Below are 12,778 nucleotides of genomic sequence, written 5' to 3'. Positions count from 1 at the left end.
TCCCAGCCTGGATAATCAGCCCACTGGCCCACGGATGGGTCCACTCAATGCCAAACAAGGACAATTATCTGATTGGTTCTGCTCTCTCTGCCAAATGGATCTGACTGCAAAGAGTCCCGAGCTGTGTCAGCATCCCACCGCACGCACGCACGCACGCACGCACACACACACACACACACACACACACAAACAAAACCAAACCAAACCCTCTCACATTCTCTCGCAATCATTCAAGGACTCACACAGACAAACATGCAGATTTGTGTGAGAGCAAGGTCCAATTCACACACCTGTGCCTCTGGCCTAATGTGCTTACAGTGCCTTTTAGCTCCTTTTCCAACTGGGGGCTCCCTCAAAAACCAAATAACATAATTACTTGGTAGAGTTATGCCGTGATAGGTATCCCACCCTGAGTAACATCTCACTTGTGTTTTATTAACCAAAGCCGCTGACCTGCAGCGGGTCGTGCCCCCTGCACTCTTTATTGCTAGGATTAATGAGCACTAAGGTTTCCTTGCCCTTGGGTCAGTCAGGAGGAGGGTTACTACTGTCATAGAGGTGTGCTTGTGCTCTGTGTGTGTGTGTGTGTGTGCAGCTCTGGTGATTCTTGTCTGGTCCCCTTCGCCCTTACATTTGGGAGAGAGAAAGAGCGAGACGGTGGCGTTTTTCTCCCGTGAGAGCTCATTACTGCTCTTTTCCCCATTAGCCCTATGGTAACCTTCCCCAGGCCTGGCTCCGTGTCGCTGTCAATATCACTCCCAGCTGCCGCCCCACCCCGGCCACAATGCCAAATTACCCCCAACCATTGCAAAATGGCCTCCCTCTCTGCGTGTGGTAAAGCCACTGATATTTCTTACAGCAGGGCCCTCTCAGAACTATTACCAGCCCATTTCAATTTGTTTCATTGTGCTCACTGATGGAAGGGTGTGTTTGAAGTTCTGGTAGGTAGAAACAGGCTGCAGGTGTAATGTACAGTAATGTTCAGAGTAATACCACCTGTGTCTCGCATTCAAATACACAGCAGGTAATCCTCATGTTGCTATAGTAACAGCTTGTTTTGACAAAGAAATCACACCGAGGGAGATTTGCTTCCTCTCACAAATGTTCAAGTTTTAGGCGAGTTTTTAACTCGAGATATTTGCGTGTGCATGTATGTTTGATATTAGACTAGAGGGCCAATTTCCCAGAGGTTAAGTCTTTCTCCCTGTACAGATTCAGTTTGTTGACAGCTGGGTCTACCAGGCCACAGCACCTTCCACAGCACCCTCGTCCCATTGGGGTTTAGCTTAGTTGCATCTGATTTCCATGTTGGAAATAAACAAAGAAAGAAGAATAGAGACAATATGGCTCTCCTCAGCAGTTTTACACGCTTTGGTTTCCCTGTGCATCTGCTGGATTTGAGTGTGTGCAAGTGGATTTGCATGTCTTTATAATGCTTTCCCTGCCAGGTTTCCATTTTAGAGCAAGTGAATTTGCACAGGATGGCAACAGAGTATTCTACCAGTTGTTCTCATCTCACACGCAAATACACCACTGCTTTTACACCGCTGCTGCATGTGAACTTCCCCGTGTACAGTCTTAACATTTCACACAGTTTGTAAGAGAAAAAAAAGTTGTAGCTTGTTTTATTGAAACTGTTCGGCGTGTTTTCCGATCAATAGTTTTCCTGTGAACTAAAATCTAAGTGTTTGAAGTGAATCGGCTTGAGTTTTTGCAGCAACGCGTGTGTTTTTGCACTCACCCATGTTTTTTTCTCACGTCTGTCTGCAGTGGACGGAGGCTGGAGCGAGTGGAGCAAGTGGTCGGCATGTGGTGCAGACTGTTCGATGTGGAGGAGCAGGGAGTGTACCCAGCCCTCACCTGGCACCGGGGGCAAAGACTGCCAGGGGCTCGACCTCCAGTCTCTCAACTGCACCAGCGAGCAGTGCCCACAGAGTGAGTGCACTACCGCCCACATACCGCAAACCATACTCTCAGCTGTTCAGCTCAGTGGAACAATAGAAAAGATGCAGTAGCACGAGGTATTTTTAAACATGTTACTGCTACAGGATCAGCAGAGTGCAGTTTAGTGATATAGCTGCTTTTTATAACTGAGCTGATGGGTGGCAAATGGACATTTTAAATTCAATGAGTATGTTCAAAACAACTTTTCAGAGCTGTAGCTTAAAAATACACTACTGATCTGAATAATAGAAAAAACAGAAGCACAGCACTCTCAAGGCCAAGCCCTTCATCAAATGCAACAACAAGTGGATCACAAACAATACATGGAGAACAGGTGTACAGCATCGATTAGCCCCTGCACCGAGACAGGTAGAGAGGATGGGGAGGGAAAGACTTTTTGTTTTTGAATACAATTTCCACTTCGGTAACAGACACGTGTCCTTCTCCTCTTTTTATCAAATCAAATAAACATTTTATGCCTCCTTTATGGCATCAGCTTCCTGTGATAGATGTTGAGTGTATTTTAGAAGAGGTTCATAAAGGAAACGTGTCCATCCCATATGACACTTGTACTGACTCTGTAGACCATTTCCCGCCTGTCCCCACCTGCGTGACCTTTTCCGACGATCGCTGCTAATAAACAGTGGTGTGACGCTCACCGAGAGGATATTATATACAATCTTTTCACCTGCGCCGGTGCTTTGATGCTGTCTGACCTATTAATAGAACTGAGAATTAGACCATCTCTCTTCTGATTAAAAGACAACCTGCCAGATAACGTGCCACGGGTCAGCTTGGCCAGGAAACAGCACATGGCAGGTGTGCACGTGTGCCGTGTTTGTTTTCAACTTGCATTTGTTTTATATAGCTGCATAGTTCATGTTCATCTTCTTTGTGTGTGTGTAAAGTAGCCAGTATTGTGTTGCCACTCCCCACATGTCATTAATAGACCATGTGCATACTGTCAGGATTAGAGACAGCGAAGCTCGTACAGCCCGAGCCAGCAGCTGAGTGGAAAGTGGCACCGCAGGGTCCGCCGCTGACCAGATGGACACGAAGGGAGAGCTCTGTCGCTCCCTACAGATATCAAAGACGGAAAGATATTGCAGCTTCCCATCCAGAAATGATGAGTCTCAGGGTGGCGTCTCATAGAGAAAATGTTATAAATAGTGCACTCTTTGGCTGATCTGCATGGTAAACACAGAGTTTAAATGGGGATTTGGTTGACATGAGCCAGTGAATTAATAAACTGAATTATGTATCTTGCACTTATTGACGTGATCGGATAGACCCATGCATGGAGAGCCGGGGCGACTGCGTGAATGTTTTTTTCATGTATATGTGTTAGTGTGAATGTGTGTCTTGCATGTGTGTGCATGCATGTGTGTGTGTCAACCGTTAGCTGGGTTTGGCTGGTGCAGTGAACCAGGGAGCTCAGTCAGCCCATCATCAAAGGTCAGCAGCTCCTCCCCAGAGAGGCAAGATATATACACAAAGATGCCAGTCATTGTTTCTCTCTCTCTCACACACACACACACACACACACACACACACACACACACACACACGGTCGCTCAGTATTTACACTGACAGTGCAGAGCGGAGCGCTGGCCTCTGAAGAATGCCTGTCCCAATCTGTTCCCAGCAGATGTGTTTCCATAGACAACGGCTGTGTGAAGTATTATAATAAGCAAAATAGCAAGATGGTTTTGGCTTGTCAGCAACTCCCATACTTCAACCATGTCTGCAGGCTATTAGCTGAGATGGAAAACTTCCCCCTGAAACAAAAGACACCCTTCTCTTCTCCAGTGTAATCAAACAATGCAACTGCAGAGTGAGCCGGAGTTACTCTGCCACAAAAGGTGTCCTCTGTCTGAGGACCTCACAGACACGTCTGATCTCCCTCATTAAGACAGAAATGGCGCACGTTAGCTGAAGCTATTGTTTTGGGTGTTGCATATATGAGAGTCAGTGCTTTGTGTCTAAAATAAACAGATCTGACCCAGGCAGGATCATTTTCATAAAGCAAACAAGTTCAGCCTAAGTTGGAGCCACGTAATCTGTGCAGCCAAATAATAAATGCTCTGGCAGCATGCCAGAGCCAAAATGGCAGACAGGTGTTAGAGGGCACGAAAATGATAGTGGGGGAAATATAACGCTGCTCGTAATTCTCTGGCACAGGAAATTAGGACAACATAAAAACAATTATTTGGCTTAATGTGTGTAATGAAGGTAATGAACTTAATTTGCTGCAGCATCCCGTTTTGGGGATGTCACAAGTGATTGTGCGAAGGCCATCAAACTATTAATCTGTTTTTAGCCTGCTTTCCAATATGGGGGCTAATTTGGTGGCGAAGCAGCTGATGTTGTCGTCATGGGTGTGTTTTGTCAGAGCGGGGGTCACGGGCTGTGTGAAAAATAGCTGAACATTTATTTTGGGCCATATTTCACCAGGACCCGCTGAGGGATGGGACGACTGTATTGTGGAGAATAGTAATGGTCACGTTCACTTTGAGAGTTTTAGTAGCCATATTTCCCTGACCTTAAGAACTCCAATGTTATTCATCTTCGGGCGGGTGACTGGGATTGGCCATGGGATGAAATATATTCTCAGGTCTCTTGATAAATGCCCGAGGAGGAGGCACAGGAGGCTGCGAAGCTTTTATTTATCAATGCAGGAGAGAGAGAGAGTTGAGGACGATGGGGTGCGGACATTGTGCCGACTGCCAATGCAGAGAGGGTCCGAACTTCAACACGAGCCTGGTACATCGCCTCAGAGGTAGATGAATTATAAATCCATACTGGCCCATCTCAAATGAAACTGATCCCTAACCAGCCAGCCCTGGAGCAAGTCTGAGGAGCTGAACTGAAAGCTTCAGAGAGGGGAACAAACAGAGATTGGCCCGGGGTCAACTCTGAAAACAGCTCATCAGATCCACAGATTATCCGCAGGTGGGTGTCAATCATGAAGAGAGGTCACACACAAAGAGAATCAAAAGTTCCTCGCCAGCAATTACGTCAAGTGGAAATGAACGATGGAGTGACGGGCCGCAGAGGGGGAAGGAGAGCTAAATTGGTAGAGAGTGTGTGTGGAAAAGGAAGGAGAGAGAGAAAGAGAGCGCGCTAGAGGGGGACTAAAGTAAAGCCCATCCAATTATAAAACCTGATTAGCTATGTCAATTAAAGTGTGATGGATGTCCTTTCAATTATTGGCTGGCATCATGAAAATCAATGAGCGGGGGCCAGGAGGAGCTGAGAGCAGTTGCTGGTCAGGGTTGTAGCAAGCATCGGGATCGTTTCGCTGTGACACCTGGTGGGTCAGATAAAACTTCACTCAGAGATGCTCCGATAAGCCACCAGAGATTACAGACAGAATAGAGGGAAAGAGAGGGAGAGAGGAAGAGAGAGAGAGAGAGTTGTCTGATTGACTGACTTTATTGTCTGGGTGCAAGAATTGTGTGTGTGCAGTGGCTGAGATACTGGATCTTTGCATCTGAGTTTAGCTCAGGTGCCTTTGGTTTGCCCTTAGAAAGTAAACAGCAACCGGCCAATCTGAGGCTATGTTTATCCAATCAGCAGAACCCAGTAGGCCTGTCTCCTTGCTGACGGCCGTTGTTTTGTCTTGAGTCAGGCTGCACATCTCTCTGTAGACTGCAGTGCTAGAAGTCCAAATATCACTGCCTCGTCTGGCCTTTGACTCACCAAGACAATTGGATTTGGGAACTTTAATGAGAGGTTCAGCCATAGTCTCTCCCCCCTTTTTTGGAGCTGATTGTGGAAGGTGGAAGGTTTAGCCGGGCTGCTTACAGTTAAGCACCTTTGTTCTTCCCTGAGGAGAGAGACGGAGACGGAGAGAGGCACAGGCAGGTAAATGGACAGGATGAGAGGTGGAGGATGGATGTATGTATCGTGCAAGGCTCTTCACGCCCTAAGTGTGTTCTGTGCAGACGTGCAATGTGATGGCAAGAATACAACACATGCTGGTGTTTATCTTCAGCAAGTCATTTACAATTGATTACATGTCAAGAGATCTCTGCCATTACAACAGGCTGCCATAGAGCTTGGCTGCATATAATCCTGCTACTTAAGGTATCAGATTGTACTGAGATAATCACCCATGAAATAGATTCTGGCATTTCTCTTAAAGACTTGGGCATGTCAGGCGGCTTTGTCCAAAGAAATGGATTTTTTTGAGGCAAAAGGAGAAGGCAAGGACAAACGGATGAAAAGAGATGAATAGAGATGAGAATGAGACACAGAAAAGAGTACTCTTTTTGACCATTTTTCTCTTTTTTTCCCAACTAGCTGTTAGCGCCGCTAATTTAATTGTGCCATTCTCATGTCGCAGATTTACTAACACCAATTAAAACTTGTCAAATCTGTGTTTCCAAGGCTGAGCACAGTCCCCGTCAAGTGGTAAAAGTACACGGGTGGAAAAACACCACCGCAGTCCGGAGATAGTTATCAAATATGTGGTAGCTGTTAATCAGGTGGATTTTGACACAAACCCTCAGGACTTCCTGCTCATTGCTGAAATGCAGATCGCGCACGCTGTCAGTCACAAGCACATGCTGTCTCTTGATTCGTCTTTTTTTTTTTTTTTGTCCCTCTTAAATTCTCATTTTCGTTCTTGCATGTTTGCTCCCCTCTCCCTGCTTCTGTCCTCCTCCTTTTGTTGTCAACTCAGCGCACGCCTGCCTGCAGCACTTTAACCTTTGTCGCTGTTCTCCATCCCTCAAAGCTGCGCTGCTCAATGCGTCCCCTCCTCGACTGTGTTCAGTTGACAGCACTACGCCCCCGTGGCTCCCCGGGACAATGGCCCTCCACAAAGGCCCCAGGAGCATCCTCCACCTCCGCCACCAAATTCCCCCAGCCCAGGGAGACAGCCATAGCAAATCCCATTCTCCTGCAAAACACACACACACACACACAGTACATCCGCACAAATGCACACACACATTGATGTTTGTCTGGGCTTAGCTGTCATCTTCATACTGTACTTTTGGGAGAAAGGCGCTCTTATGTTTTTGAGAGAGAAAGAGAGACATTCAGTAAGAGGTGCTAGAATTTTATAAGCAAATCCTTCATTTTTCCATTGTCTCTCTTGAGGGTGTTGTATGCTTGGAGACAGAGAGAAAAAGACAGGGGAGAGAAAGAACATGCTAGCACAAGATATATTTATCCAGTGCTGAAATCAGGTAAGGTAACACTGAATACCTGCTGCAGAAACTAGTTCTTTCTCCTCTGTGATTGTCTACAGCTCGACATTGAAGCGTTAGGCTGTTGAAAATACTTAAAAATCAAGATGATTGTGTCATATTTGCTAATTTTGCCTCTGCATCAAACAGTCAGGGACGAAGTCAAGCAGCATTAGGTGGCAAGCAAGTAATGCGCAGCTGATTTCACGCCATTAAACAGAACCTTGAGTGAGACTTTCGCACGAAAGATAATGAAAGCTGTCGCAGCAGCACACATTGGTATTGTTATTGTTGGTACATATTCAACGCCTGAGGGAAGTTTTTCAGTCATTCTTAATCACTTTTCCGTTGTGCCGTCTTCCCGTTGCAGCCGCCAGCGGGGCAGAGGACGTGGCTCTCTACGTGGGCATGGTGGCGGTGGCTCTGTGTCTGACTCTGCTGCTCATCGTGGTGGTCCTGGTCTACCGGCGCAAGAAGGAGGGCCTGGATGCAGACGTGGCGGACTCCTCCATCCTCACCACTGGCTTCCAGCCCATGGGCATCAAGCCCAGCAAGCCAGGTGTGTGGGCACCGCGGCCACGCAGGCCTCCCCCCCACAGCAGTAGGACACTGTTCTTTGTTCTACCCTCCTCTGTGCGTCCGTCGGTCTGTCCGCCTGCCCACCGTGACCATGCAGCACTCATCTACATGTACCCGTGATCCAGTGTTTGTTTGTGGTTGTGGAGGTGGTGTGAATGTGTTTACAGTGGTTTGTAGTCTAAGCAAGATGTATTATGTCGTGTGTTAGTGTGTGTGTGCGGTGCACAAGCTGTTTATTTGCCTGCCTGACACATTATGTTTCGCCACCACCTCATTGTCAGGAAATGTACCCACTCTGTTTACTGCCTGTGTGTGTGTGTGGAGCCTCTGAGGTTTACCAGCGAGTAATAGAAATACAACTGTCTGAGTTGGATGGAGATGGGGAACTGGGTTGCAGTGCCTGTGATTCACCGTGAAAAAAAGCCTTTATACATTCTGGGTGCTAAGCTGCATCTGAGTTCTGTTTGGAATTGATTGTGTGGTTGCTAAAGAGACAGACAGAGATAGAGAGAGGGGAGGGGAATAGACTGGCTTTGGGTGGAATTTGTGTTTGTGTATTGTCAAGAGTGTGTGCGTGTGAGTCTTGTGTTTTCTGCACCATGTGTCTTTTCCTGTTTGTTTCAGTTTTCTGTGTGTGTTGCGACAGCTTTAGAGAGTGTGAGGTCTGTCTCTGTGATGTATGAACCATCTCGCCTGCCACTCATGGAGATTCACACATTTGCTTTTGTCTGTTTTCTTTTTTTTTTTTATTATTACTATTTGAACAGAGAATTCACATTTGCTCACCATCCAGCCCGATCTAACCACCACGACCACCAGTTACCAAGGCACCCTGCGCTCTCGCCACGATGCCACTGGGAAGTTTTCGATGACCAACGGGCCTTTGCTGGACCCCCTTCCCAACGGCTCACACACATTGCACAATGGCAAGCTTAACGCCGACCCCGCTGAGTTTGTGAGCAGGCTGTCCACCCAGAGCTACTTTAAAACGCTGACCCGCGATGTAGCTAACACCTCCTATGGGACCTTCAACTTCCTGGGAGGGAGGCTGACGATCCCCAACACAGGTGGGTTCTTCTTTTAGGTTGAAATGCAGTAGGTTTAATAAAAGGTGCTTTCACACATGTAGTTCAGTTCAATGGGTTTGATCCAGTTCATGTTCTCAAAAGCTAAGAGCTGCAGACAGAAAGTCACATGGACTGACAGGGAGCTTCATGGTCGGTTATGCAGCATATTACTGCACCATGTGTAACAATATGCTCCACAAAGAGCTTGTGAAGAAAAAATAGATTAGGAGCAAGATTAGCTGTATATCATAAATAGAAAAAGAGGCATTTTCCTCAATAATATTATGGGAATAGTTACTGTGTGGTCGCTACGCTTCCATTTTTAACATAGCACTGCCAGAATGCTCAGTGTAGGACACATGCTCAACACAGCTCTGTTTTAAAGGCCCAGTGTAGGATTTAGAGGGATCTATTGGCAGAAATGAACTATAGTATTCATAGTTGTGTTTTAATTACCTGCAGCAAAGGAGCAGGGTTGACACAATGACTGTATGTTACACTGGTGGTTAGAAAATGGTCTTATATGAATAAGGCCTGCACATTCATTTTCTACACGTTAGGAGATCACTTTTTTTTTGACAGATGGATTGAATAGCAGCATAGCTTTAAGAATTGTGCTAAAATGACACATCAGCTATCAAGACCAGACTCTTTTTGGTCCTCTTTTACCTGAGCAACCTTTAATGATAGACAAGGTCTGGTTGCAGTTTCAATAATGCTCATAATCAATTTTTGTAACTCTGCAGAAAAAAAAAAAAAAAATAGATAAATACACACAAACTTTAAGGTGAAGTAAAGTGCAGGATGAATTGGAGTGCTAATCAAGCTGGATGCAAGTCCCCAGCACTGTCCAATCAATAACCCTTTATGTCCATAAGCCTTTATGTTTACAGCTCTTGATCGAGTTAGAAGAAGTCGCTGAGAACTAAAGGGCAAAAATGTATAATTAATTTTTCGAGGTGCAAACCAGTTTACTGCTTCTCACAGTCATTTGTAAATGTGATTTATGGAAACTCTAAGATGAGAAGGAAATTAGTAAAAAGTCTTACCGTAGCAGAGTTGAGCAGTAAAAGTAGTTTCCATTACAGGAAGATTTCAGTGATCCTCTGTAGGATCTCCTGTTTTGTCGCCATACTTCAAACAAACGAACAAAAGTTCCATCTACACAATGCAGCATCTGCTACTAAATGTAAAAAATACGGTGGGATCAAATCAGGTTTTATTTATATTGCACATTTCATGCATCATCATTGCCTTTGCATAAAAAAAGAACATTTACAGAAACTTTACAACACCTGTTTTAATGACACCGAAAGAACATTAACAAGGAGAATTTATCAGTCACAGCTGAGTCCCATAAACATCTCAATAGCTCACTGAAACCAACCAAGACCATTCAGCCTTTAAATCTCGTGAATGTGGGTTTCCTAATAGGTTTGTACTGTGATAACACACATAAAAGTGTTTCAGCACTTAATACAAACAGCGTAGTGCACAGACTGTGTTTCTCTGTGTAATACCGGTGAGATTCTAACAGTCATAAGGAGCACGATGAAGCACCAAAAATTATACGAGAGGCTTGTTTTAGCTGAGCAATTAAAGTGGATTGCGTGTGAAGGGTTCCAGAAAATAATCATCCAAAAAAAAAAAAAAAAAGCAAGGTGTTAAAATGCATAATGGAGTAAAATGTTCTATCAATAACCAAAAAAAGTGTGCACCAAATACTTTGTACTCTGAGCGATTCCTGGAAAGAAACCTTGAATAAATTAGTCCTATGAGGCGACCTCGCTCATGACAGAGCTGGTCGAATTTGTAGCTGCTGTCCACAAGTGTCGGCTCTGTGCTGTGAGCGTGGACACGAGAATAGAGATAGTCCATTAAAGATTAGTCTGATAAAAGATATAAAAAGCCCAACATCATTAGTACCCTATTTTGCTTCCCCTCTTCACATTAGCTGAGTACAGAGCTTATATAATTATACTGGAAGACTGTTTTCACTTGGCTCATTGTAGGCTGTCCAGATTAGCCGATGACAGTGCCAGTACGCCAGGAGAAAAGGTCTTTTTTTTCCTCCCTGTGTTTTTCTTGCCATCTTTCTCTCTCTCTGTCTCTCTTCTCCGTCTCCCCTCCACTCTCTTACAGATATTTTATGCATGGATTAACTGAAACCCATGTAGTCTATACCACGCATTGGCAGCCGTCTTCTCATTGGGACACAGAGGGGGAAAAAAAAAAAAAAAAAAGTCAGCACTTTACAGGCATCCACTCAGAGGAGATATACTGTCATTTAGCACAGTTTCAGAGCAGGCACAGAAGAAGAAGACAGATGTTTTATAGATTCTGACAAGGCTGCCAGCGTTCAGGCACCTTTGCCTTATTCAGACAGATGCTTTTCTGGTGAACAGACCACGTTCACAATCCGCAGACTGTTAGGATTGTGTCACATAGTCACTGTTTGTACTACATTTTATATGGGATTCTAAGTGGCTGATTTTTTTTTTTTTTTGCTTGAGAATCGCTACACAAATACCACAACACTCCCAACTACCTCAGTAGCTCTCTATTCTCCAAGGTGCATTCCCACACTCTCCTGGGGAAGTGCAATTTTCCTGGAGTAGTCTGTTCCATAGTCTCAATTATCTACTTGGTCGCAGACGGAGGACATTTAAACTGCAACGCAGCGTGCGCTTTTGTCTCAGCTAATTGTTGACCGTGGGGACGTATGCCGGCTCGCCTGCCGGTGCAGAGATTTGCATCTACTGTACCTGACGGAGGCTGCCTCTGACCTTCAGAATAGATTTGTTTTTTGTTTTTGCAGCCGTACAGTTTTGTTGAGTGGGCCGGTTTTCTTTTATGAGATGACAGAAGCGTTGTTCAGTCAGAACAAATGAGCCTGTCCCCCTTTTCCTAACCCCCCCCCCCCACCCCTCTCCCTTTGTTGTTATTTGCATTAGGAATCAGTCTGCTCATTCCTCCCGAGGCCATCCCCAGAGGAAAGATCTATGAGATTTATCTCACTGTTCAGAGGAAGGAAGATTTAAGGTGGGTCTCTTTAACACTGCCTAACTGGCAGTCTTCCCTCGATGCCACTAGGCTGTTTGTTTTGATGCTCTACAGTTCCATTAGGAAAGGCTTAAGAGTCTGTGCCAGTACTGTGGAGGAGGGATGTAAATAAATAACATAACCTTTTACCAGGATCTGCACGATTTAAGTTAAATGAATTGTTTGGAAAACACTGTTTATCTGGCCTGCTGCATTCAGTCTTAGAAGACACAGTCATTGCAGCGTGCTGTGATAGTGTTACTCATCACAACTTGGTCCAGCTAGTCACTGATTCCAAGCTTTCATTATTCTCTGTTACAGCTCCTACATGATTTGCAGAGGTCACAGTATCATATCCTGTTACAAGACACCAGTAAATTCTCACTAATAACTTGGTGAGTAAATCCTCATTCATCTCGATTCATTCCCTCCTCTCTCTCTCCCTCTCTCGTCTCTGGCTGGTGTAGGTTACCCCTGGCCGGCTGCCAGACCCTGCTCAGCCCCGTTGTGAGTTGTGGCCCTCCGGGGGTGGTCCTGAGCCGGCCAGTTATCCTCAGCATGGACCACTGCTCTGACGCATGCCTCGATAACTGGGCCATCCGCCTCAAGAAGCAGAACTATGAGGGCGCTTGGGAGGTGAGAAAGCACTATAACTCCAGCACAAATCCTCAGTAGAAAGACAAAGTTGCCACCCAGTGAATTTGTTACAGAACTCTCTGAGAACGTTCCTTGAAAAAGCACAAAGTTGCTTAGCAGAGACTTGAAACTCACACTCGATACTGTAGCGAAGGCAGTTCTGGCCCAGCACTCATCCGCTCCATAGGGTTTAAATTATATTGACCATCAGGTGTGTTCTCGTCGGGCTGGAACAAAAGCCTGGTAGCACCGGCTCTCTCCGGCTCAAGAGTTGCTAGGCAACCTGTGTCTCACAACAGAAATTCTCTAAGC

At 45.5% G+C, this 12,778-nt stretch overlaps 1 protein-coding gene across 4 annotated transcripts in view; it reads left to right on the top strand.

Annotated features, from left to right (window-relative positions):
* The window catches only part of unc5a (unc-5 netrin receptor A), a 123,674-nt gene that overhangs the window by 93,214 nt on the left and 17,682 nt on the right, over window positions 1–12,778 (top strand). For 2 of the 4 annotated variants that reach the window (XM_076738587.1, XM_076738589.1), the window contains 5 exons: window positions 1,771–1,935; window positions 7,513–7,743; window positions 8,489–8,788; window positions 11,743–11,830; window positions 12,298–12,466. In XM_076738587.1, the coding sequence (XP_076594702.1) occupies window positions 1,771–1,935; window positions 7,513–7,743; window positions 8,489–8,788; window positions 11,743–11,830; window positions 12,298–12,466 (953 nt within the window). The remainder of the gene's footprint in view (window positions 1–1,770; window positions 1,936–7,512; window positions 7,744–8,488; window positions 8,789–11,742; window positions 11,831–12,297; window positions 12,467–12,778) is intronic. The other 2 variants (XM_076738590.1, XM_076738588.1) reach the window with 1 other exon arrangement.

The sequence above is a fragment of the Chaetodon auriga genome, chromosome 9, assembly GCF_051107435.1.
Source record: "Chaetodon auriga isolate fChaAug3 chromosome 9, fChaAug3.hap1, whole genome shotgun sequence".
Lineage (NCBI taxonomy): Eukaryota > Metazoa > Chordata > Actinopteri > Chaetodontiformes > Chaetodontidae > Chaetodon > Chaetodon auriga.
The sequence above is the reverse complement of the archived record's forward strand: the minus strand, read 5'-3'. Positions and strand labels throughout refer to the sequence as shown.